General features: G+C 48.6%; 1 protein-coding gene across 1 annotated transcript in view; it reads left to right on the top strand.

Moving 5' to 3' along the window:
- Positions 1 to 2,201: 2,201 nt before the first annotated feature.
- The window catches only part of LOC311117771 (zinc finger protein 385D-like), a gene marked incomplete at both ends in the record, with an annotated part of 33,275 nt that continues 11,615 nt past the window's right edge, over positions 2,202 to 23,861 (top strand). Inside the window, one exon of the mRNA XM_084192684.1 lies at positions 2,202 to 2,323. Within this exon, the coding sequence (XP_084048810.1) occupies positions 2,202 to 2,323 (122 nt within the window). The remainder of the gene's footprint in view (positions 2,324 to 23,861) is intronic.

The raw sequence follows: 23,861 nt of genomic DNA, 5'->3' as shown, positions 1-23,861 counted from the left end.
GAGAGAGATACAGAGAGAGAGACAGGGAGAGAGAGAGACAGAGAGAGACAGAGAGAGGGAGACAGAGAGACAGAGAGAGAAACAGAGAGAGAGAGACAGAGAGAGACAGAGAGAAGGAGACAGAGAGAATGAGACAGAGAGAGACACAGAGAGAGTGACAGAGAGAAGGAGACAGAGAGAGACACAGAGAGAGTGACAGAGAGAGTGACAGAGAGAGAGACAGAGAGAGAGAGACAGAGAGAGAGGCAGAGAGAGAGACAGAGAGAGAAGCAGAGAGAGAGACAGAGAGAGCGACAGAGAGAGAGACAGAGGGAGAGACAGAGAGAGAGAGAAAGAGAGAGAGAGTGAGAGAACACAAAAAGAGAATTACTTGACACATTGGAAGAACAAACAAAAAAACAGATTAAACGAGAATGCTATTTGCCCCTAAACAGAGAGTACACAGTGGCAGAATACCTGACCACTGTGACTGACCCAAATTTAAGGAAATCTTTGACTATGTACAGACTCAGTGAGCATAGCCTTGCTATTGAGAAAGGCCGCCGTAGGCAAACCTGGCTCTCAAGAAAAGACAGGCTATGTGCACACTGCCCACAAAATGAGGTGGAAACTGAGCTGCACTTCCTAACCTCCTGCCAAATGTATGACCATATTAGAGACACATATTTCCCTCAGACACAAATAATTAAAAAACAAACCCAATTTTGATCAACTCCCTTATCTACTGGGTGAAAAACCACAGTATGCCATCACAGCTGCAATATGTGTGACCTGTTTCCACAAGAAAAGGGCAACCAGTGAAGAACAAACACCATTGTAAATACAACCCATATTTATGTTTCTTTATTTTCCCATTTGTACTTTAACTATTTGCACATTGTTACAACACTGTATATATACATAATATTACATTTGAAATGTCTTTATTCTTTTGGAACTTCTGAGTGTAATGTTTACTGTTAATATTTATTGTTTATTTCACTTTTGTTTACTATCTACTTCACTTGCTTTGGCAATGTTAACATACGTTTCCCATGCCAATAAAGCCCTTAAATTGAAATTGAAATTGAAAATTGAATTGAGAGCCAGAGAGAGGGAGACAGAAAGAGCGACAGCGAGAGAGACAGAGAGACAGAGAGAGAGACAGAGAGAGGGAGACAGAGAGGGAGACAGAGAGAGAGACAGAGAGACAGACAGCGAGAGCGACAGAGAGAGAGACAGAGAGACAAGCAGAGAGACAGAGATAGAGAGAGAAGCAGAGAGGGAGACAGAGAGAGAGACAGAGAGAGGGAGACAGAGAGACAGAGAGAGACAGATAGAGAAACAGAGAGAGAGACAGAGAGAGGGAGACAGAGAGAGAGACAGAGAGAGAGACAGAGAGAGGGAGACAGAGAGACAGAGAGAGAGACAGAGAGAGAGACAGAGAGAGAGACAGTGAGAGAGAGAGAGAGAGAGAGAGAGAGAGAGAGAGAGAGAGAGAGAGAGAGAGAGAGAGAGAGAGACAGACAGAGAGACAGAGAGAGAGAGACAGAGAGAGAGACAGAGAGAGAGAGAGAGAGACAGAGAGAGGGAGACAGAGAGACAGAGACAGAGATAGAGACAGAGAGAGAGAGAGACAGAGACAGAGAGAGACAGACAGACAGACAGTGAGAGACAGCAAGAGAAGGAGGAAGGGAGGGACAGACAGACAGACAGAGAAAACACACAATCAGCTTCTGCTCTAACACTAGTATTTCTCTTATTTAGCTCTCGTACTTGTTAGTCCTCTTTAGTCTTCTCTCTCTCTCTCTTTCTCTCTCTCTCTGTCGCTCATACACGCACGTACACACGTACACACGTACACACGTACACACGTACACACACACACACACACACACACACACACACGCGCCCTCAAGGTAATCAGGCCTAATGTTTGTTCAGCAGGGTATGCATGGGTGGGCCTCTGATTGTTATGATTATCAATCTGTAATCAGGCTCAGTAGAAATTCCAAAACAAAACAAACTCTCCATAATCAGGAGCTCACCCACACAAACAGAGCTAATCACAGAGGATGCACTAATGACCTTATTGAACCAAACCCTGTGTGTGTGTCTGTGGGTCAGTGTGGATGTGTGTGCGTGAGTGAGTGTGATTAGCCCCTCGTCCTCTTTTAAACAAGAATAATCTGTTTAGAATTTACCTGATGACTGTCTCCTAGGTAGCGTCTGTCAGACCGCCACCCTGCCTTCATTGGACCGTGGGCCTCCTGTGGGAGGAGTCCACCCATCCATGGAGCTGAAGCCCCTCCTCCCGCTCAGCCTGTTCCATGGCTTCACTGAAGTGAGTAGTAACAATCACCACCATCACCATAGTTACGATGCTGTCAATTGCTATGTTGCCATCATAGAAGACTGATGCCCCTACCACCCAGAGCCATATATTCTGTTTCCACCTAGACACTTGTGTAGATCTAAAGAGATTAGATAAGCAACCAGTGGTGATACTGGTATCTCTGCTTTGCCCTTCTAATAGGGCAGGTGGAATATCACCCTAAGGGTTGATTTGGGATTGGGCGCCTGTCACAATAATCCATATTGACACTGAGGTCACCTGGAGTGACTCAGCTAGGGGCTAAACCCTTTGACAAAGAAAGGTGGGACTGTGCAGGATGAGACTAATCTAAGGGTTTTATCAACATGTCCCCCTGCAGAAACTGAAATCTGGTCAAAAACAGCAGTTGAGAAACAAATGTATTACAGTACATGTCAGTTAACCTTCTCCCATAAAGAATAGGTTAGAGTCAACATGGATAAATTATATACTATGTCCTCCATGCCGGCACACCATCCGTGACATTTTCTGTCTGCTAAACGGTGCTGAATTGCACAGGAACGACATATCACTCACAATTTATTTTTATAATGGTCATGAGATGATAGTAATAGTGAATTCAGACCTAACATACATAACATTGTTGTTGTTGTTGTTGTTGTTGTTGTGTATTAGTTAGTAGTGCTTTGACATTTCTCCACACAACCTGAGGCGAGCTTTACTCTGTTGTTTCTGCACCAATCTTTTCTGAGAACTCTGTCCAGGTCTAGCCAGCGTGTCTCAGGGACCAGGACTAGCCAGCTTGTCTCAGGGACCAGGAGTAGCCAGCGTGTCTCAGGGACCAGGAGTAGCCAGCGTGTCTCAGGGACCAGGACTAGCCAGCGTGTCTCAGGGACCAGGAGTAGCCAGCGTGTCTCAGGGACCAGGACTAGCCAGCGTGTCTCAGGGACCAGGAGTAGCCAGCGTGTCTCAGGGACCAGGACTTGCCAGCGTGTCTCAGGGACCAGGAGTAGCCAGCGTGTCTCAGGGTCCAGGAATAGCCAGCGTGTCTCAGGGACCAGGAGTAGCCAGCGTGTCTCAGGGACCAGGAGTAACCAGCGTGTCTCAGGGACCAGGACTAGCCAGCGTGTCTCAGGGACCAGGAGTAGCCAGCGTGTCTCAGGGACCTGAGACACGCTGGCTAGTCCAGCCCCTGAGACACGCTGGCTAGTCCTGGACCCTGAGACACGCTGGCTATTCCTGGACCCTGAGACACGCTGGCTAGTCCTGGTCCCTGAGACACGCTGGCAAGTCCTGGTCCCTGAGACACGCTGGCTACTCCTGGTCCCTGAGACACGCTGGCTAGTCCTGGTCCCTGAGACACGCTGGCTAGTCCAGCCCCTGAGACACGCTGGCTAGTCCAGCCCCTGAGACTCGCTGGCTAGTCCTGGTCCCTGAGACACGCTGGCTAGTCCAGCCCCTGAGACACGCTGGCTAGTCCAGCCCCTGAGACTCGCTGGCTAGTCCTGGTCCCTGAGACACGCTGGCTATTCCTGGACCCTGAGACACGCTGGCTACTCCTGGTCCCTGAGACACGCTGGCTACTCCTGGTCCCTGAGACACGCTGGCTACTCCTGGCCCCTGAGACACGCTGGCTAGTCCTGGTCCCTGAGACACGCTGGTTACTCCTGGTCCCTGAGACACGCTGGCTACTCCTGGTCCCTGAGACACGCTGGCTAGTCCTGGTCTCTGAGACACGCTGGCTAGTCCTGGTCCCTGAGACACGCTGGCTAGTCCTGGTCCCTGAGACACGCTGGCTACTCTTGGTCCCTCAGACACGCTGGCTACTCCTGGTCCCTGAGACACGCTGGCTACTCCTGGTCCCTGAGACACGCTGGCTAGTCCTGGACCCTGAGACACGCTGGCTACTCCTGGTCCCTGAGACACGCTGGCTAGTCCTGGTCCCTGAGACACGCTGGCTAGTCCTGGACCCTGAGACACGCTGGCTACTCCTGGTCCCTGAGACACGCTGGCTAGTCCTGGTCCCTGAGACACACTGGCTAGTCCTGGTCCCTGAGACACGCTGGCTAGTCCTGGCCCCTGAGACACGCTGGCTACTCCTGGTCCCTGAGACACGCTGGCTAGTCCTGGTCCCTGAGACACGCTGGCTACTCCTGGTCCCTGAGACACGCTGGCTAGTCCTGGTCCCTGAGACACGCTGGCTAGTCCAGCCCCTGAGACACGCTGGCTAGTCCAGCCCCTGAGACTCGCTGGCTAGTCCTGGTCCCTGAGACACGCTGGCTAGTCCTGGTCCCTGAGACACGCTGGCTAGTCCTGGCCCCTGAGACACGCTGGCTAGTCCTGGTCCCTGAGACACGCTGGCTAGTCCTGGTCCCTGAGACACGCTGGCTACTCCTGGTCCCTGAGACACGCTGGCTAGTCCTGGTCCCTGAGACACGCTGGCTAGTCCAGCCCCTGAGACACGCTGGCTAGTCCAGCCCCTGAGACTCGCTGGCTAGTCCTGGTCCCTGAGACACGCTGGCTATTCCTGGACCCTGAGACACGCTGGCTAGTCCTGGTCCCTGAGACACGCTGGTTACTCCTGGTCCCTGAGACACGCTGGCTACTCCTGGTCCCTGAGACACGCTGGCTAGTCCTGGTCCCTGAGACACGCTGGCTACTCCTGGTCCCTGAGACACGCTGGCTACTCCTGGTCCCTGAGACACGCTGGCTACTCCTGGTCCCTGAGACACGCTGGCTAGTCCTGGTCCCTGAGACACGCTGGCTAGTCCTGGTCCCTGAGACACGCTGGCTAGTCCTGGTCCCTGAGACACGCTGGCTAGTCCTGGTCCCTGAGACACGCTGGCTAGTCCTGGTCCCTGAGACACGCTGGCTAGTCCTGGTCCCTGAGACACGCTGGCTAGTCCTGGACCCTGAAACACGCTGGCTAGTCCTGGTCCCTGAGACACGCTGGCTAGTCCTGGTCCCTGAGACACGCTGGCTAGTCCTGGTCCCTGAGACACGCTGGCTAGTCCTGGTCCCTGAGACACGCTGGCTAGTCCTGGACCCTGAGACACGCTGGCTAGTCCTGGTCCCTGAGACACGCTGGCTAGTCCTGGTCCCTGAGACACCCTGGCTAGTCCTGGTCCCTGAGACACGCTGGCTACTCCTGGTCCCTGAGACACGCTGGCTAGTCCTGGTCCCTGAGACACGTTGGCTAGTCCTGGTCCCTGAGACACGCTGGCTAGTCCTGGTCCCTGAGACACGCTGGCTAGTCCTGGTCCCTGAGACACGCTGGCTAGTCCTGGTCCCTGAGACACGCTGGCTAGTCCTGGTCCCTGATACACGCTGGCTAGTCCTGGTCCCTGAGACACGCTGGCTCGTCCTGGCCCCTGAGGGCCCTACTCGCATAAAAAGGTTGGATGGAAGCCAGGTTAGTGTCTATAACCAGATTTCCATCCAACCTTTTTATGTGAGTAAAGTACATGTCGGATAAAACATTTCAGGCCTGATGGAAACAGAACATTTGTCGCTAAACTTTACAAATGTCGATAAAACAAAACACGCTTGGGATCTTTTTGTGTCTGTAAAATGAATTATGTGAGAAATGTCAGTGTTAACGCTTTTATGCTCAAATATTGATATAATAACCATCATATCGAAGTAAACTTGGAGTCACGCGATGACATGTTGTGTGGTCCTCCCACAACGACTCATCGGGAAAGCATGTAGTTTATTAGGCTACAGATTAAATAAAGTATGAGGAACTTGACAGGGTGATGAAAGTGCAAGGTGATGAGTTTGATGCTCCTTTCCAATAAATATCAAGGGTCTTATTCTGGTGACATGATAGTCGATGCTTGGCTGCCATTTGACAAATAAAAATAATAATCTCATCATGTAGGCTACACGTGCGCACAGATAGAGCTGTTGGCTAGAGCGCAAATGCCAATATCAGAGTGGGCACACTCGCTAAATAACGCAACATTTTTTGTGAGAAAACCATCAGTAGAGTTGAAAATGCGATGGAAACCCATTTAACTTGTATTTTGTATTCGGTACATAGGAATTTAAACGCAAAAGGTGTTTTTATGTGTATTGTGTCATCACACACAGCTTTTTATCTGCAACAAGTCAATTTGATTCAAAAATCTCTGGTGGGAAAATGGGCCGATTTGTTTTTATGCAGATTTTTGAATATTCGTATGAAAATCTGTCGCCAATTGGATGGAAACCTACCTTAAGACAAGTTTCAGAGATAGACAGCAAAACAATGTACAGTGGGGAAAAAAAGTATTTAGTCAGCCACCAATTGTGCAAGTTCTCCCACTTAAAAAGATGAGAGAGGCCTGTAATTTTCATCATAGGTACACGTCAACTATGACAGACAAATTGAGGGGAAAAAATCCAGAAAATCACATTGTAGGATTTTTTATGAATTTATTTGCAAATTATGGTGGAAAATAAGTATTTGGTCACCTACAAACAAGCAAGATTTCTGGCTCTCACAGACCTGTAACTTCTTCTTTAAGAGGCTCCTCTGTCCTCCACTCGTTACCTGTATTAATGGCACCTGTTTGAACTTGTTATCAGTATAAAAGACACCTGTCCACAACCTCAAACAGTCACACTCCAAACTCCACTATGGCCAAGACCAAAGAGCTGTCAAAGGACACCAGAAACAAAATTGTAGACCTGCACCAGGCTGGGAAGACTGAATCTGCAATAGGTAAGCAGCTTGGTTTGAAGAAATCAACTGTGGGAGCAATTATTAGGAAATGGAAGACATACAAGACCACTGATAATCTCCCTCAATCTGGCGCTCCACGCAAGATCTCACCCTGTGGGGTCAAAATGATCACAAGAACGGTGAGCAAAAATCCCAGAACCACACGGGGGGACCTAGTGAATGACCTGCAGAGAGCTGGGACCAAAGTAACAAAGCCTACCATCAGTAACACACTACGCCGCCAGGGACTCAAATCCTGCAGTGCCAGACGTGTCCCCCTGCTTAAGCCAGTACATGTCCAGGCCCGTCTGAAGTTTGCTAGAGTGCATTTGGATGATCCAGAAGAGGATTGGGAGAATGTCATATGGTCAGATGAAACCAAAATATAACTTTTTGGTAAAAACTCAACTCGTCGTGTTTGGAGGACAAAGAATGCTGAGTTGCATCCAAAGAACACCATACCTACTGTGAAGCATGGGGGTGGAAATATCATGCTTTGGGGCTGTTTTTCTGCAAAGGGACCAGGATGACTGATCCGTGTAAAGGAAAGAATGAATGGGGCCATGTATCGTGAGATTTTGAGTGAAAACCTCCTTCCATCAGCAAGGGCATTGAAGATGAAACGTGGCTGGGTCTTTCAGCATGACAATGATCCCAAACACACCGCCCGGGCAACGAAGGAGTGGCTTCGTAAGAAGCATTTCAAGGTCCTGGAGTGGCCTAGCCAGTCTCCAGATCTCAACCCCATAGAAAATCTTTGGAGGGAGTTGAAAGTCTGTGTAGCCCAGCGACAGCCCCAAATCATCACTGCTCTAGAGGAGGTCTGCATGGAGGAATGGGCCAAAATACCAGCAACAGTGTGTGAAAACCTTGTGAAGACTTACAGAAAACGTTTGACCTGTGTCATTACCAACAAAGGGTATATAACAAAGTATTGAGAAACTTTTGTTATTGACCAAATACTTATTTTCCACCATAATTTGCAAATAAATTCATTAAAATTCCTACAATGTGATTTTCTGGATTTTTTTCCCTCATTTTGTCTGTCATAGTTGACGTGTACCTATGATGAAAATTACAGGCCTCTCTCATCTTTTTAAGTGGGAGAACTTGCACAATTGGTGGCTGACTAAATACTTTTTTTCCCCACTTTAGGTAGGCGTTCTCTGTATTGGCTGGTTGAAAATCAAGAGGTTCTTCTCAAATCAAATACAATATTATTCGTCACATATTTCGTAAACAACAGGTGTGGACTAACAGTGAAACGCTTACTTACGGGCCCTTCCCAACAATGCAGAGAGAAATAAAATAGAGAAATAATAGAAAAATAAAACACGTAATAATACAAGTAATAATAGATACACATTGAGTAACAATAACTTGGTTATATACAAGGGGTACCAGTACCGAGTCGATGTGCAGGGGTACGAGGTCATTGAGGTAGATATGTTCATAGAACTAAGAATAAAGTGACAGATAGTAAACAGTAGCAGCAGCATATGTGATAAAAGTCATAAAGTTAGTGCAAAAGGAGTCAATGCAGACAGTCCAGGTAGCTATTTGGTTAACTATTTAAATAACTATTTAGCAGTCTTATGGCTTGGAGGTAGAAGTTGTTAAGGGTCCTGTTGGTTCCAGACTCTTGAAGTGCAGTAGCAGAGAGAATGCTCTATGACTTGGGTGGCTGGAGTCTTAGGGCCTTCCTTTGACACTGCCTGGTATAGAGGTCCTGGAGGGCCTCTTCACGACTGTGTTGGTGTGTTTGGATCATGATATCTCCTTAGTGATGTGGACACCGAGGAACTTGAAGCTCTCAACATGCTCCACATCAGTCCTGTCGATGTGAATGGGGGTGTGCTCGGCACTCCGTTTCCTGTAGTCCATGATCATCTCCTTTGTCTTGCTCACATTGAGGGAAAGGTTGTTGTCCTGACACCACACTGCCAGGTATCTAACCTCCTCCCTATAGGCTGTCTCATCATCGTGGGTGATCAGGCCTACCACCGTTGTGTCGTCGGCAAACTTTTTTATTTATTTATTTTTATTTCACCTTTATTTAACCAGGTAAGCCAGTTGAGAACAAGTTCTCATTTACAACTGCGACCTGGCCAAGATAAAGCAAAGCAGTGCGATAAAAACAACAACACAGAGTTACATATGGGGTAAAACAAAACATAAAGTCAAAAATGCAACAGAAAATATATATACAGTGTGTGCAAATGTAGCAAGTTATGGAGGTAAGGCAATAAATAGGCTATAGTGCAAAATAATTACAATTAGGATTAACACTGGCATGATAGATGTGCAAGAGATTATGTGCAAATAGAGATACTGGGGTGCAAATTAGCAAAATAAATAACAATATAGGGATGAGGTAGTTGGGTGGGCTAATTTCAGATGGGCTGTGTACAGTTGCAGTGATCGGTAAGGTGCTCTGACAACTGATGCTTAAAGTTAGTGAGGGAGATAAGAGTCTCCAGCTTCAGAGATTTTTGCAATTCGTTCCAGTCATTGGCAGCAGAGAACTGGAAGGAATGGCGGCCAAAGGAGGTGTTGGCTTTGGGGATGACCAGTGAGATATACCTACTGGAGCACATACTACGGGTGGGTGTTGCTATGGTGACCAATGAGCTGAGATAAGGTGGGGATTTGCCTAGCAGTGATTTATAGATGGCCTGGAGCCAGTGGGTTTGACGACGAACATGTAATGAGGACCAGCCAACAAGAGCGTACAGGTCACAGTGGTGGGTAGTGTATGGGGCTTTGGAGACAAAATGGATGGCACTGTGATAGACTACATCCAATTTGCTGAGTAGAGTGTTGGAGGCTATTTTGTAAATGACATCGCCAAAGTCAAGGATCGGTAGGATAGTCAGTTTTATGAGGGCATGTTTGGCAGCATGAGTGAAGGAGGCTTTGTTGCGAAATAGGAAGCCGATTCTGGATTTAACTTTGGATTGGAGATTCTTAATGTGAGTCTGGAAGGAGAGTTTACAGTCTAACCAGACACCTAGGTATTTGTAGTTGTCCACATACTCTAGGTCAGACCCGTCGAGAGTAGTGATTCTAGTCGGGTGGGCTGGTGCCAGTAGCGTTCGATTGAAGAGCATGCATTTAGTTTTACTAGAATTTAAGAGCAGTTGGAGGCTACTGAAGGAGTGTTGTATGGCATTGAAGCTCGTTTGGAGGTTTGTTAACACAGTGTCCAATGAAGGGCCAGATGTATACAAAATGGTGTCGTCTGCGTAGAGGTGGATCTGAGAGTCACCAGCAGCAAGAGCGACATCATTGATATACACTGAGAAAAGAGTCGGCCCAAGAATTGAACCCTGTGGCACCCCCATAGAGACCGCCATAGGTCCAGACAACAGGCCCTCCGATTTGACACATTGAACTCTATCTGAGAAGTAGTTGGTGAACCAGGCGAGGCAGTCATTTGAGAAACCAAGGCTATTTAGTCTGCCAATAAGAATGCGGTGGTTGACAGAGTCGAAAGCCTTGGCTAGGTCGATGAAGACGGCTGCACAGTACTGTCTATTATCGATTGCGGTTATAATATCGTTTAGGACCTTGAGCGTGGCTGAAGTGCACCCATGACCAGCTCGGAAACCGGATTGCATAGCGGAGAAGGTACGGTGGGATTCGAAATGGGTGGTGATCTGTTTGTTAACTTGGCTTTCAAAAACTTTGGAAAGGCAGGGCAGGATGGATATAGGTCTGAAACAGTTTGGATCTAGAGTGTCACCCCCTTTGAAGAGGGGGATGACCGCGGCAGCTTTCCAATCTCTGGGGATCTCAGACGTTACGAAAGAGAGGTTGAACAGGCTAGTAATAGGGGTTGCGACAATTTCGGCGGCTAGTTTTAGAAAGAAAGGGTCCAGATTGTCTAGCCCAGCTGATTTGTAGGGGTCCAGATTGTGCAGCTCTTTCAGAACATCAGCTGTCTGAATTTGTATGAAGGAGAAGCGGAGGGGGCATGGGCAAGTTGCAGCGGAGGGTGCAGAGCTGTTGGCCAGGGTAGTGGTAGCCAGGTGGAACGCATGGCCAGCCGTAGCAAAATGCTTGTTGAAATTGTCGATTATTGTAGATTTATCGGTGGTGATAGTGTTTCCTAGCCTCAGTGCAGTGGGCAGCTGGGAGGAAGTGCTCTTATTCTCCATGGACTTTACATTGTCCCAAAACTTTTTGGAGTTAGTGCTACAGGATGCAAATTTCTGTTTGAAAAAGTTAGCCTTTGCTTTCCTAACTGCTTGTGTATATTGGTTCCTAACTTCCCTGAAAAGTTGCATATCGCGGGGGCTATTTGATGCTAATGCAGTACGCCACAGGATGTTTTTGTGCTGGTCAAGGGCAGTCAAGTCTGAGGAGAACCAGGGGCTATATCGGTTCTTAGTTCTGTATTTTTTGAATGGGGCATGTTTATTTAAGATTGAGAGGAAATTACTTTTAAAGAACAACCAGGCATCCTCTACTGACGGAATGAGATCTATATCCATCCAGGATACCTGGGCCAGGTCAATTAGGAAGGCCTGCTCACTAAAGTGTTTTAGGGAGCGTTTGACAATGATGAGGGGTGGTCGTTTGACCGCGGACCCGTTACGGACGCAGGCAATAAGGCAGTGATCGCTGAGATCCTGGTTGAAGACAGCGGAGGTGTATTTAGAGGGTAAGTTAGTCAGGATGATATCTATGAGGGTACCCATGTTTACGGATTTAGGGTTGTACCTGGTAGGTTCGTTGATCATTTGTGTGAGATTGAGGGCATCTAGTTTGGAATGTAGTATGGCCGGGGTGTTAAGCATATCCCAATTTAGGTCACCAAACAGTACGAACTCTGAGGATAAATGGGGGGCAATCAATTCACATATGGTGTCCAGGGCACAGCTGGCAGCTGAGGGGGGTCTGTAGCAAGCGGCAACAGTGAGAGACTTATTTCTGGAAAGGTGGATTTTTAGAAGTAGAAGCTCAAACTGTTTGGGCACAGACCTGGATAGTATGATAGAGCTCTGCAGGCTATCTCTACAGTAGATTGCAACTCCACCCCGTTTGGCAGTTCTATCTAGACGGAAAATGTTATAGTTGGGGATGGAAATTTCAGAATTTTTGGTGGCCTTCCTAAGCCAGGATTCAGACACTGCTAGAACATCAGGGTTGGCGGAGTGTGCTAACGCAGTGAATAACTCAAATTTAGGAAGGAGACTTCTGATATTAACATGCAAGAAACCAAGGCTTTTACGGTTACAGAAGTCAACAAATGATAGCGCCTGGGGAGTAGGAGTGATACTGGGGGCTGCAGGGCCCACCAGAGGAACAGAGGAGGACTAGAATAAGGATACGGCTAAAGGCTTTAAGAACTGGTCTTCTAGTGCGTTGGGTACAGAGAATAAAGGGGGCAGATTTCCGGGCGTTGTAGAAAAGATTCAGGGCATTATGTACAGACAAGGATATGGAAGGATATGAGTACAGTGGAGGTAATGTCACGGTACACTAGTGGATGTGGTGGTAAAGTCAGGCGCAGGACACAGCGGATAAGTCAAATGACTTTACTGAGACTCAAAAATGATAATACAAAAATAAATGGCCTCGAAACACACAGGAGGCAAAGAATACGCGCAACGCGTAAAATACACAAATGCAAACAGGTACCGACCAAAGACAAACGACAGGCGGACAACAACACACAACTCCAAAACATAACACAGGGAAACTTATAGGTGACATAATCATGACAGAATACGAAACAGGTGCACTAAACTAGACATGACCAAACGAACATCGAAACATCAAACGGTGGCAGCTAGTACTCCGGGGACGACGAACGGCGAAACCTGCCCGAACAAGGAGGAGGGGCAGCCTCGGCGGTATTTGTGACAGTACCCCCCCCTTGACGCGCGGCTCCAGCCGTGCGCCGACCCCGGCCTCGGGGACGGCCAGGAGGACGCGGAGCAGTGGGATGGTTTCGGTGGAACTCCGTCAGGAGGGAGGGATCTAAGATATCCCTCCTAGGCACCCAGCACCGTTCCTCTGGACCGTACCCCTCCCACTCCACGAGATATTGTAGACCCCCCATCCGACGTCTCAAATCCACGATGGACCGGACTGAGTACGCCGGAGCCCTCGATGTCCAGTGGGGACGGGGGAGTCTCTCTTATCTCACAGTCCTGGAGTGGACCAGCTACCACCGGCCTGAGGAGAGACACATGGAACGAGGGGTTAATGTGATAATCATTAGGCAGTTGTAACTTGTAGCATACCTCGTTCAATCTCCTCAGGACTTTAAATGGCCCCACAAACCGCCGACCCAACTTCCGGCAGGGCAGGCGAAGGGGCAGGTTTCGAGTCGAGAGCCAGACTCGATCTCCAGGTGCGTATACTGGACCCTCACTGCGGTGGAGATCGGCGCTCGCCTTTTGTCTACGGATAGCCCGCTGCAGATGGACGTGTGCAGCGTTCCACGTCTCCTCCGAGCGCCGAAACCACTCATCCACCGCAGGAGCCTCGATCTCGCTCTGATGCCATGGTGCCAGAACCGGCTGATACTCTAACACACACTGGAAAGGGGTCAGGTTAGTAGAGGAGTGGCGAAGAGAGTTCTGGGCAATCTCTGGTAAGGCTAACCGAGACCCCCAAACGTTCCATGAACGCCCTCCAGACTCTAGAGGTGAATTGGGGACCTCGATCGGACACTATATCCTCGGGAACCCCGTAGTGCCGGAAGACGTGGGTAAACAAAGCCTCTGCGGTCTGTAGGGCAGTAGGGAGACCCGGCATTGGGATGAGACGACAGGCCTTAGAGAACCGATCCACAACGACCAGAATGGTGGTATTCCCCTGGGAGGGAGGTAGGTCAGTGACAAAGTCTACCGAGAGGTGAGACCACGGTTGTTGTGGAACGGGCAGGGGCTGTAACTTCCCCCTGGGCAGGTGTCTAGGCGCCTTACACTGGGCGCACACTGAGCAGGAGGAGACATAAACCCTCACGTCCCTAGCCAATGTTGGCCACCAGTACTTAACACTAAGGCAGTGCACTGTCCGGCCAATACCTGGATGTCCAGAGGAGGGTGACGTGTGAGCCCAATATATGAGACGATCACGGATCTCGAGCGGCACGTACGTCCGCCCCACTGGACACTCCGGAGGAGTAGGGTCGGTGCGTAACGCCCGCTCGATTTCTGCATCGATCTCCCACACCACCGGTGCCACCAGACAAGACTCCGGCAGTATGGGAGTGGGCTCAATGGACCTCTCCTCTGTGTCATACCGCCGGGACAGTGCGTCTGCCTTACCGTTCTGGGACCCTGGGATGTACGTAAGCTTAAAGACAAACCGGGTCAGAAACATGTTCCACCTAGCCTGACGAGGGTTCAGTCTCCTAGCTGCCCGGATGTACTCCAGGTTACGATGGTCAGTCAGAATGAGAAAAGGGTGTTGAGCCCCCTCAAGCCAATGCCTCCACACCTTTAGGGCCTGAACTACGGCTAGCAGCTCCCTGTCCCCTACGTCATAATTTCGTTCGGCCGGGCTGAGCTTTTTAGAATAAAAAGCGCAGGGCCAGAGTTTAGGAGGCGTGCCTGAGCATTGAGACAATACTGCCCCTATACCGGCCTCTGACGCGTCCACCTCCACTTGGAACGCTAAAGCGGGGTCCGGATGCGCCAGCACCGGAGCCGAGGTGAACAGGTTCTTAAGTTTATCAAACGCCCTGTCTGCCTCAGCCGACCACTGCAAACGCACCGGGCCCCCCTTCAGCAGGGAAGTGATGGGAGCTGCCACCTGTCCAAAACCCCGGATAAACCTCCGGTAGTAATTGGCAAAACCCAAAAACCGTTGCACCTCTTTAACAGTGGTTGGAGTCTGCCAATTACGCACGGCTGACACACGGTCAATCTCCATCTCCACCCCTGACGCGGACAACCGATGACCCAAGAAGGAGATGGACTCCTGGAAAAACAGACATTTCTCTGCCTTGACATACAAGTCATGCTCCAACAGCCTACCCAACACTCGGCGTACCAGGGCTACATCCTCGGCTCGTGTAGACGAGTACACTAGAATGTCGTCAATGTACACGACCACACCCTGCCCATGCAAGTCCCGGAAGATCTCGTCCACAAAGGATTGGAAGACTGAAGGAGCATTCATTAACCCATATGGCATGACGAGATACTCATAATGACCCGAGGTGGTACTAAATGCTGTCTTCCATTCATCTCCCTCCCTAATGCGCACCAAGTTGTAAGCGCTCCTGAGATCAATTTTTATGAAGAAACGCGCTCCGCGTAATGATTCCGTCATACTCGCAATCAGAGGAAGAGGATAACTGTATTTAACTGTGATCTGATTGAGATTACGGTAATCAATACACGGGCGCAATCCTCCATCCTTTTTCTTCACAAAAAAGAAACTCGAGGACACAGGGGAAGTGGAGGGCCGTATGTATCCCTGTCTCAGAGACTCGGCTATGTATGTCTCCATAGCCGCCGTCTCCTCTTGAGACAAGGGATACACATGGCTCCGCGGAAGTGCCGCACCCGCCAGGAGATCTATCGCACAATCTCCCCGTCTATGAGGTGGCAAACGCGTCGCCCTAGTTTTGCTGAACACGAGTGCCAAATCCTCATACTCGGGGGGAATGTGCATTGCGGGCACTTGGTTCGGACTCTCCACCGTGGTCGCCCCTACGGAAACACCTAAACATCGCCCGACACACTGGTTAGACCACTCCTTGAGAGCCCTCTGTTGCCACGAAATGGTGGGATCATGGGCGACTAACCAAGGAAGCCCCAGTACCACGGGATACGCAGGAGAGTCGATCAGATACAACTGAATAATCTCTTCATGACCCCCCTGCGTCCTCATCTTAAGTGGCGCTGTGACCTCCCTAATCAACCCAGATCCCAACGGACGGCTATCTAGGGCATGGATAGGGAAGGGTGCATCAACGGGCAGGAGGGGAATCCCTAACTTAACACAAAAATTACGATCAATGAAATTCCCAGCTGCGCCTGAATCGACTAGCGCCTTATGCTGGGACTGAGATGCAACCTGAGGAAATACTACAGGTATACAAAAGTGAACAACAGAGAGCTCTGGGTGAGGTGGGCGCCTACTCACCTGGAATGACTCCCCAGTGCGCGACCTGCTGCCTCGAACCCCTGGAGACCCTCCCCAGCACCTAGCCGCAGTGTGTCCTCTAGGACCACAGTTGGTGCAGGGGACAGCCTCCCTCGGTATCTCCCTCCTCCTCTCTCTAGCGCCAGCACCCCCGAGCTCCATAGGGCTCGGCTCGGAGGTGCTGGGGGATGGAATGCACGGCCCCAACTCTGGACGTCCGCGGGTGGCCAGCAGGGTATCCAGACGGATTGACATGTCCACCAGCTGGTCAAAGGTGAGATTGGTGTCCCTGCAGGCCAACTCTCGTCGAACGTCCTCACGCAGGCTACACCGATAGTGGTCGATGAGGGCCCTCTCATTCCACCCCGCATCCGCCGCTAGAGTCCGGAAGTCCAGGGCAAACTCCTGTGCACTCCTCTTCTCCTGTCAAAGGTGGAACAGACGCTCTCCCGCCGCTTTACCCTCAGGGGGATGATCGAACACAGCCCTGAAGCAGCGGGAGAACTCCGCGTAGCTGATGGTGGCGGCGTCTATTCCCCTCCATTCGGCATTGGCCCACTCCAACGCCTTGCCGGAGAGACAGGAGATGAGGGCGGAAACACTCTCGTATCCCGAGGGTGCCGGGTGTATGGTAGCCAGGTAGAGCTCCACTTGAAGGAGGAACCCCTGACACCCGGCTGCGGTGCCATCATATGCCCTCGGGAGCGAGAGCCGTATGCCACTGGACTCCGGAGCTGGTATGGTGGGGCTGGCCGATGGTGGTGGTAAGGTAGGAGGAGGTGTGGGCAAACCTCCTCTCTCTCATCGGCGCAGGGTGTCCATGACCTCCTGCATGGCAGATCTGAGTTGCTGGATCCTGGCGTCCTGGTAGCTGACCCGATCCTCCAGCGACTCGGTTTCCCCCGCTGCTCCTGCTGACTCCATAGTAATAGGTGTGTTGTTCTGTCACGGTACACTAGTGGATGTGGTGGTAAAGTCAGGCGCAGGACACAGCGGATAAGTCAAACGATTTTACTGAGACTCAAAAATGATAACACAAAAATAAATGGCCTCGAAACACACAGGAGGCAAAGAATACGCGCAACGCGTAAAATACACAAATGCAAACAGGTACCGACCAAAGACAAACGACAGGCGGACAACAACACACAACTCCAAAACATAACACAGGGAAACTTATAGGTGACATAATCAGGACAGAATACGAAACAGGTGCACTAAACTAGACATGACCAAACGAACATCGAAACATCAAACGGTGGCAGCTAGTACTCCGGGGACGACGAACGCCGAAACCTGCCCGAACAAGGAGGAGGGGCAGCCTCGGCGGTATTCGTGACAGGTAAACCTAAGCTTTGGGTAACAATGAAAGAGATAGCATCACTGGAGGCACCGATTGAGTCAGTCTCCGCGTATATGGGGGGTGGGACAAAGGAGCTATCTAAGTCAGGTTTATCTGGGCTGGGGGATCTACAGTGAAATAGTACTGGGTGAACTACAGTGAAATCTGTATAGTCCTGGGTGAACATGGAATACAGGAGGGGACTAAGCATGCACCCCTGAGGGGCCCTGTGTTGAAGGTCAGCATGGCGGATGTGTTGTTGCCTTCCCCTTACCAACTGGGGGTGTCCCTTCAGGAAGTCCAGGATCCAGTTGTAGAGGGAGGTGTTCAGTCCTATGGTCCTTAGCTTAGTGATGAGCTTGGAAGGCACTATGGTGTTGAATACTGAGCTGTAGTCAATTCATTTTGTCCAAGTGGGAAAGGGCAGTGGGGAGTGCAATAGCGATTGCGTCATCTGTGGATCTGTAGGTGCGATATGCGAGTCCAGTGTGTCTGGGATGATGGTGTTGATGTGAGTCATGACCAGCCTTTCAAAGCATTTCATGGCTACAGATGTGAGTGCTACGTGGCGATAGTCATTTAGACAGGTTACCTTGTCGTTCTTGGGCACAGGGACTATGGTCGTCTGCTTGAAATATGTACAGTTGAAGTCAGAAGTTTACATATACTTAGGTTGGAGTCATTAAAACTCGCTTTTCAACCACTCCACAAATGTCTTGTTAACAAACTATAGTTTTGGCAAGTCGGTTAGGACATATACTTTGTGCATGACACAAGTACTTTTTCCAACAATTGTTTACAGACAGATTATTTCACTTATAATTCACTGTATCACAATTCCAGTGGGTCAGAGGTTTACATACACTAAGTTGACTGTGCCTTTAAACAGCTTGGAAAATTCCAGAAAATGATGTCATGGCTTTAGAAGCTTCTGATAGGCTAATGACATCATTTGAATCAATTGGAGGTATACCTGTGGATGTATTTCAAGGCCTACCTTCAAACTCAGTGCCTCTTTGCTTGACATCATGGGAAAATCAAAAGAAATCAGCCAAGACCTCAGAAAAAAATGTGTAGACCTCCAGAAGTCTAGTTCATCTTGGGACCAATTTCCAAACGCCTGAAGGTACCACGTTCATCTGCACAAACAATAGTACGCAAGTATAAACACCATGGGACCACGCAGCCATCATACCGCTCAGGAAGGAGACGCGTTCTGTCTCCTAGAGATTAACGTACTTTGGTGCGAAAAGTGCAAATCAATCCCAGAACAACAGCAAAGGACCTTGTGAAGATGCTGGAGGAAAAACAGGTACAAAAGTATCTATATCCACAGTAAAACGAGTCCTATATCAACATAACCTGAAAGGCCGCTCAGCAAGGAAGAAGCCACTGCTCCAAAACCACCATAAAAAAGCCAGACTACGGTTTTTAACTGCACATGGGGACAAAGATCGTACTTTTTGGAGAAATGTCCTCTGGTCTGATGAAACGAAAATAGAACTGTTTGGCCATAATGACCATTGTTATGTTTGGAGGAAAAAAGGGGATGACTTGCAAGCCGAAGAACACCATCCAACCGTGAAGAACGGGGGTGGCAGCATCATGCTGTGGGGGTGCTTTGCTGCAGGAGGGACTGGTGCACTTCACAAAATAGATGGCATCATGAGGAAGGAAAATTATGTGGATATATTGAAGCAACATCTCAAGACATCAGTCAGGAAGTTAAAGCTTAGTCGCAAATGGGTCTTCCAAATGGACAATGACCCAAAGCATACTTCCAAAGTTGTGGCAAAATGGCTTAAGGACAACAAAGTCAAGGTATTGGAGTGGCCATCACAAAGCCCTGACCTCAATCCTTTAGAAAATGTGTGGGCAGAACTGAAAAAGCGTGTGCGAGCAAAGAGGCCTACAAACCTGACTCAGTTACACCAGCTCTGTCAGGAGGAATGGGGCAAAATTCACCCAACTTATTGTGGGAAGCTTGTGGAAGGCTACCCGAAATGTTTGACCCAAGTTAAACAATTTAAAGGCAATGCTACCAAATACTAATTGAGTGTATGTAAACTTCTGACCCACTGTGAATGTGATGAAAGAAATCAAAGCTGAAATAAATAATTCTCTCTACTATTATTCTGACATTTCACATTCTTAAAATAAAGTGGTGATCCTGACTGACCTAAGACAGGGAATTTTTACTAGGATTAAATGTCAGGAATTGTGAAAAACTGAGTTTAAATGTATTTGGCTAAGGTGTATGTAAACTTCCGACTTCAACTGTAGGTATTACAGACTGGGTCAGGGAGAGGTTGAAAATGTCAGTGAAGACACTTGCCAGTTGGTCAGCGCATGCTCGGAGTACACCTCCTGGTAATCCGTCTGGCCCTGCGGCCTTGTGAATGTTGACCTGTTTAAAGGTCTTACTCACATCGGCTAAGGAGAGCATGACCACACAATCGTCCGGAACAGCTGATACTCTCACGCATGTCCCCTCTTACTCCCTTCATGGCCCCTCTCTCACCCTCCATGTCCCCTCTCTCACCCTTCATGTCCCCTCTCACTCCCTTCATGTCCCCTCTCTCACCCTCCATGTCCCCTCTCTCACCCTCCATGGCCCCTCTCTTACCCTCCATGGCCCTCTCTCACCCTCCATGTCTCCTCTCACTCCCTTCATGTCCCCTCTCTCACCCTCCATGTCCCCTCTCCCACCCTCCATGTCCCCTCTCCCACCCTCCATGTCCCCCTCTCATGGTTTCTCTCTTACTCTCAGTTTCTCTCTCTCTCTCTCTCTCTCTCTCTCTCTCTCCCCATCCATCACACCCTCTTACCTTTTCTCCTCCCTCCCTTCCTCCCTGTCTGTCTGTCTGTCTGTCTGTCTGTCTGTATGGTGGTGTTGATATGGTGATTGCAGTTGGTAGGTTTTGCCAGAATGTTAATGAGACCTGGCTAGGGTAATGGGAATCCGCCCCCTCTCTCAAAAACAGCACGGGTGATTTGAACCTGTGGGTACAGTTGAACTGAACTTTGGCTGTGCCTATCAGTGTGTGTGTGTGTGTGTGTGTGTGTTTGTGTGTGTGCGTGCGTTACTGTGTTTTCTGTTACAGTTAGAATTTACCCAGGAGTCTGTAAGCACACACACCTTCTTTTTGTTTGTCATGGTTACAGGAATGTGTATGTTGTGTGCCAAGCACCATGTCTAATGGGGAGGGATTGATGGGTTGTTTGGGGTGTTGTGTCGCGTTTCATTTGGGAACGGGAGAGACGGGTGTCGTTGTATCCTAAGTGGCCTCTTAGTGAGTTGAAAAAGTTACAAATACTCAATCATTTCTGGTTCACATTAAATAGCAATGTAATAACGGTCAAGAGATGTAATAACAGTCAAGAGATGTAATAACAGTCAAGAGTTGTAATAACAGTCAAGAGATGTAATAACAGTCAAGAACAATCACTGTACAGTTGAACAGTTAACCTTCTGAATGTACTCAGATTGAACTGGAGCTATACTCTGTCCAGATTCCCATAGTCGTACACACAGACATAACTCATGCTAATGACTGTAATGACCATGATCATCTCTAACTCATAACTCTGTCTGTCACCTCCCTCAGAAAGGGACCAGGAAGTGTGAGCTCCAGTACAGCAGTATTTACACTATGTATGATGTGTTTCCGTCTACTGACACATAGACCATAACTCTCTCTCCTACAGAACAATAAATAGACAAAGACAGATTATATGAGGGATGGATAGAACAGCAGCCTCTGGTAAAACAAGGGGTGGCGGTCTATGTATATTTGTAAACAACAGCTGGTGCACGATATGATTATAGTCATTTAGCAGACGCTCTTATCCAGAGCGATTTACAGTTTTAGTGAGTGCATACATTTTCATACTGGCCCCCCGTGGGAATCGAACCCACAACCCTGGCATTGCAAACGCCATGCTCTACCAACTGAGCTACACGGGGCCAGTATGATATCTAAGGAAGTCTCTAGGTTTTGCTCGCCTGAGGTAGAGCTCCTGAGTGGCGCAGTGGTCTAAGGCTAACTGTGCCACTAGAGATCCTGGTTCGAATCCAGGCTTTGTCGCAGCCGGCCGCGACCGGGAGACTCATGGGCGGCGCACAATTGGCCCAGCGTCGTCCAGGGTAGGGGAGGGAATGGCCGGCAGGGATGTAGCTCAGTTGATAGAGCATGGCGTTTGCAACGCCAGGGTTGTGGATTTGATTCCCACGGGGGGCCAGTATATAAAAAAATATATATATATATATATGTATTCAATAACTGTAAGTCACTCTGGATAAGAGCGTCTGCTAAATGACTTAAATGTAAAAATGTAGAGTATCTCATGATAAGCTGTAGACCACACTATCTACCAAGAGATTTTTCATCTATTTACCACCACAAACCGATGCTGGCACTAAAACCGCACTCAATGAACTGTATATGGCCATAAGCAAACAGGAAAATGCTCATCCAGAGGCGGCGCTCCTAGTGGCCGGGGACATTAATGCAGGGAAACTTAAATCTGTTTTACCTCATTTCTACCAGCATGTTAAATGTGCAACAAGAGGGAAAAAAACTCTAGACCACCTTTACTCCACACACAGAGACGCGTACAAAGCTCTCCCTCGCTCTCCATTTGGAAAATCTGACCATAATTCTATCCTCCTGATTCCTACTTACAAGCAAAAACTAAAGCAGGAAGCACCAGTGACTCCGTAAATAACAAAGTGGTAAGATGAAGCAGATGCTAAGCTACAGGACTGTTTTGCTAGCACAGACTGGAATATGTTCCGGGATTCTTCCGATGGCATTGAGGAGTACACCACATCAGTCACTGGCTTCATCAATAAGTGCATCGATGACGTCGTCCCCTCAGTGACTGTACATACATACCCCAACCAGAAGCCATGGATTACAAGCAACATCCGCACTGAGCTAAAGGGTAGAGCTGGCGCTTTCAAGGAGCGGGACTCTAACCCGGAAGCTTATAAGAAATCCCGCTATGCCCTCCGACGAAATATCAAACAGGCAAAGAGTCAATACTGGACTAAGATTGAATCGTACTACACCGGCTCTGACGCTAGTCTGATGTGGCAGGGCTTGCAAACTATTACAGACTACAAAGGGCAGCACAGCCGCGAGCTGCCCAGTGACATGAGTGTACCAGACAAGCTAAATTACTTCTATGCTCGCTTCGAGGCAAGTAACACTGAAACATGCATGAGAGCATCAGCTGTTCCGGATGACTGTGTGATCACACTCTCCATAGCCGATGTGAGTAAGACCTTTAAACAGGTCAACATTCACAAGGCCGCAGGGCCAGACGGATTACCAGGAGGTGTACTCCGAGCATGCGCTGACCAACTGGCAAGTGTCTTCACTGACATTTTCAACTTCTCCCTGTCTGAGTCTTTAATACGAACATGTTTCAAGTAGACCACCATAGTCCCTGTGCCCAAGAACACTTAGTCCGAATTAATCAATGATAACTCATTAATTTTGGCGTTTTTGCCGAGGAGATCTTAGTTGGTCACCCTGCACCTTGTTATCAGGAACAAAAGCATTATTTTGAGTGTCTGGGAGCGTCTGGTCAACAGTAGTACACAAAAGTAGTGCATTTTGGGACACAGCATCTGGCTACTCAGCCTGTCTAGTCAAGGGAGCATTGAATATATAATAATATAATAATAATATATGCAATTTAGCAGACGCTTTTATCCAAAGCGACTTAGTCACGTGTGGATACATTTTACATACAGGTGGTCCCTGGAATCGAGCTTCCTATCCTGGCATTGCAAGCACAATTCTCTACCAACTGAGCTACAGATGACCATTTCAGGTCTTCTTGCTCAACATTGACCTGTTGCTTAACCCTAGTCTTAACCCTATCCATACCACAGTTTCCCTCTGGTTTGGTTTGGGAAGGGAGGCCTGCATTGGTCACCATCTGTTATAAGTAAAGGAAGGACCATTACTCTAAGCCTGTTTAAGTCTGAGATAGGGCTGTTACGGTGACCGTATTACCGCCACACCGGTGGTCACAAGTCATGACGGCAGTCAAATAATTAGGCTTCTCCAAGCTCTGATGCTGCTGATGGTCATTAGTAGCCTAACAAACTTGCTAACTGCCTGGTACTCAGCACTCTATTGTCCCTCTAATCACTCTGACATCAATGCAAATGTCATTGAAAATCTAATCAAAAACTTCATAAGAGCCCATGAGCTCATGTTGAGCAACATTTCTATAGGCTATGTAATTGCATGAGAAAACAGAGTTTTTATGGCCTCTATTAAAAAGAGGAGGATCCCATCAGCTTTCAATAGGCTAGGCCTACTATATTTATTTCTCAACTTTCCTAATATTAAGCACATTGCTTC

Source organism: Coregonus lavaretus (genome assembly GCF_964263955.1).
Source record: "Coregonus lavaretus genome assembly, contig: HAP1_SCAFFOLD_3831, whole genome shotgun sequence".
Taxonomy (NCBI): domain Eukaryota; kingdom Metazoa; phylum Chordata; class Actinopteri; order Salmoniformes; family Salmonidae; genus Coregonus; species Coregonus lavaretus.
The sequence above is the reverse complement of the archived record's forward strand: the minus strand, read 5'-3'. Positions and strand labels throughout refer to the sequence as shown.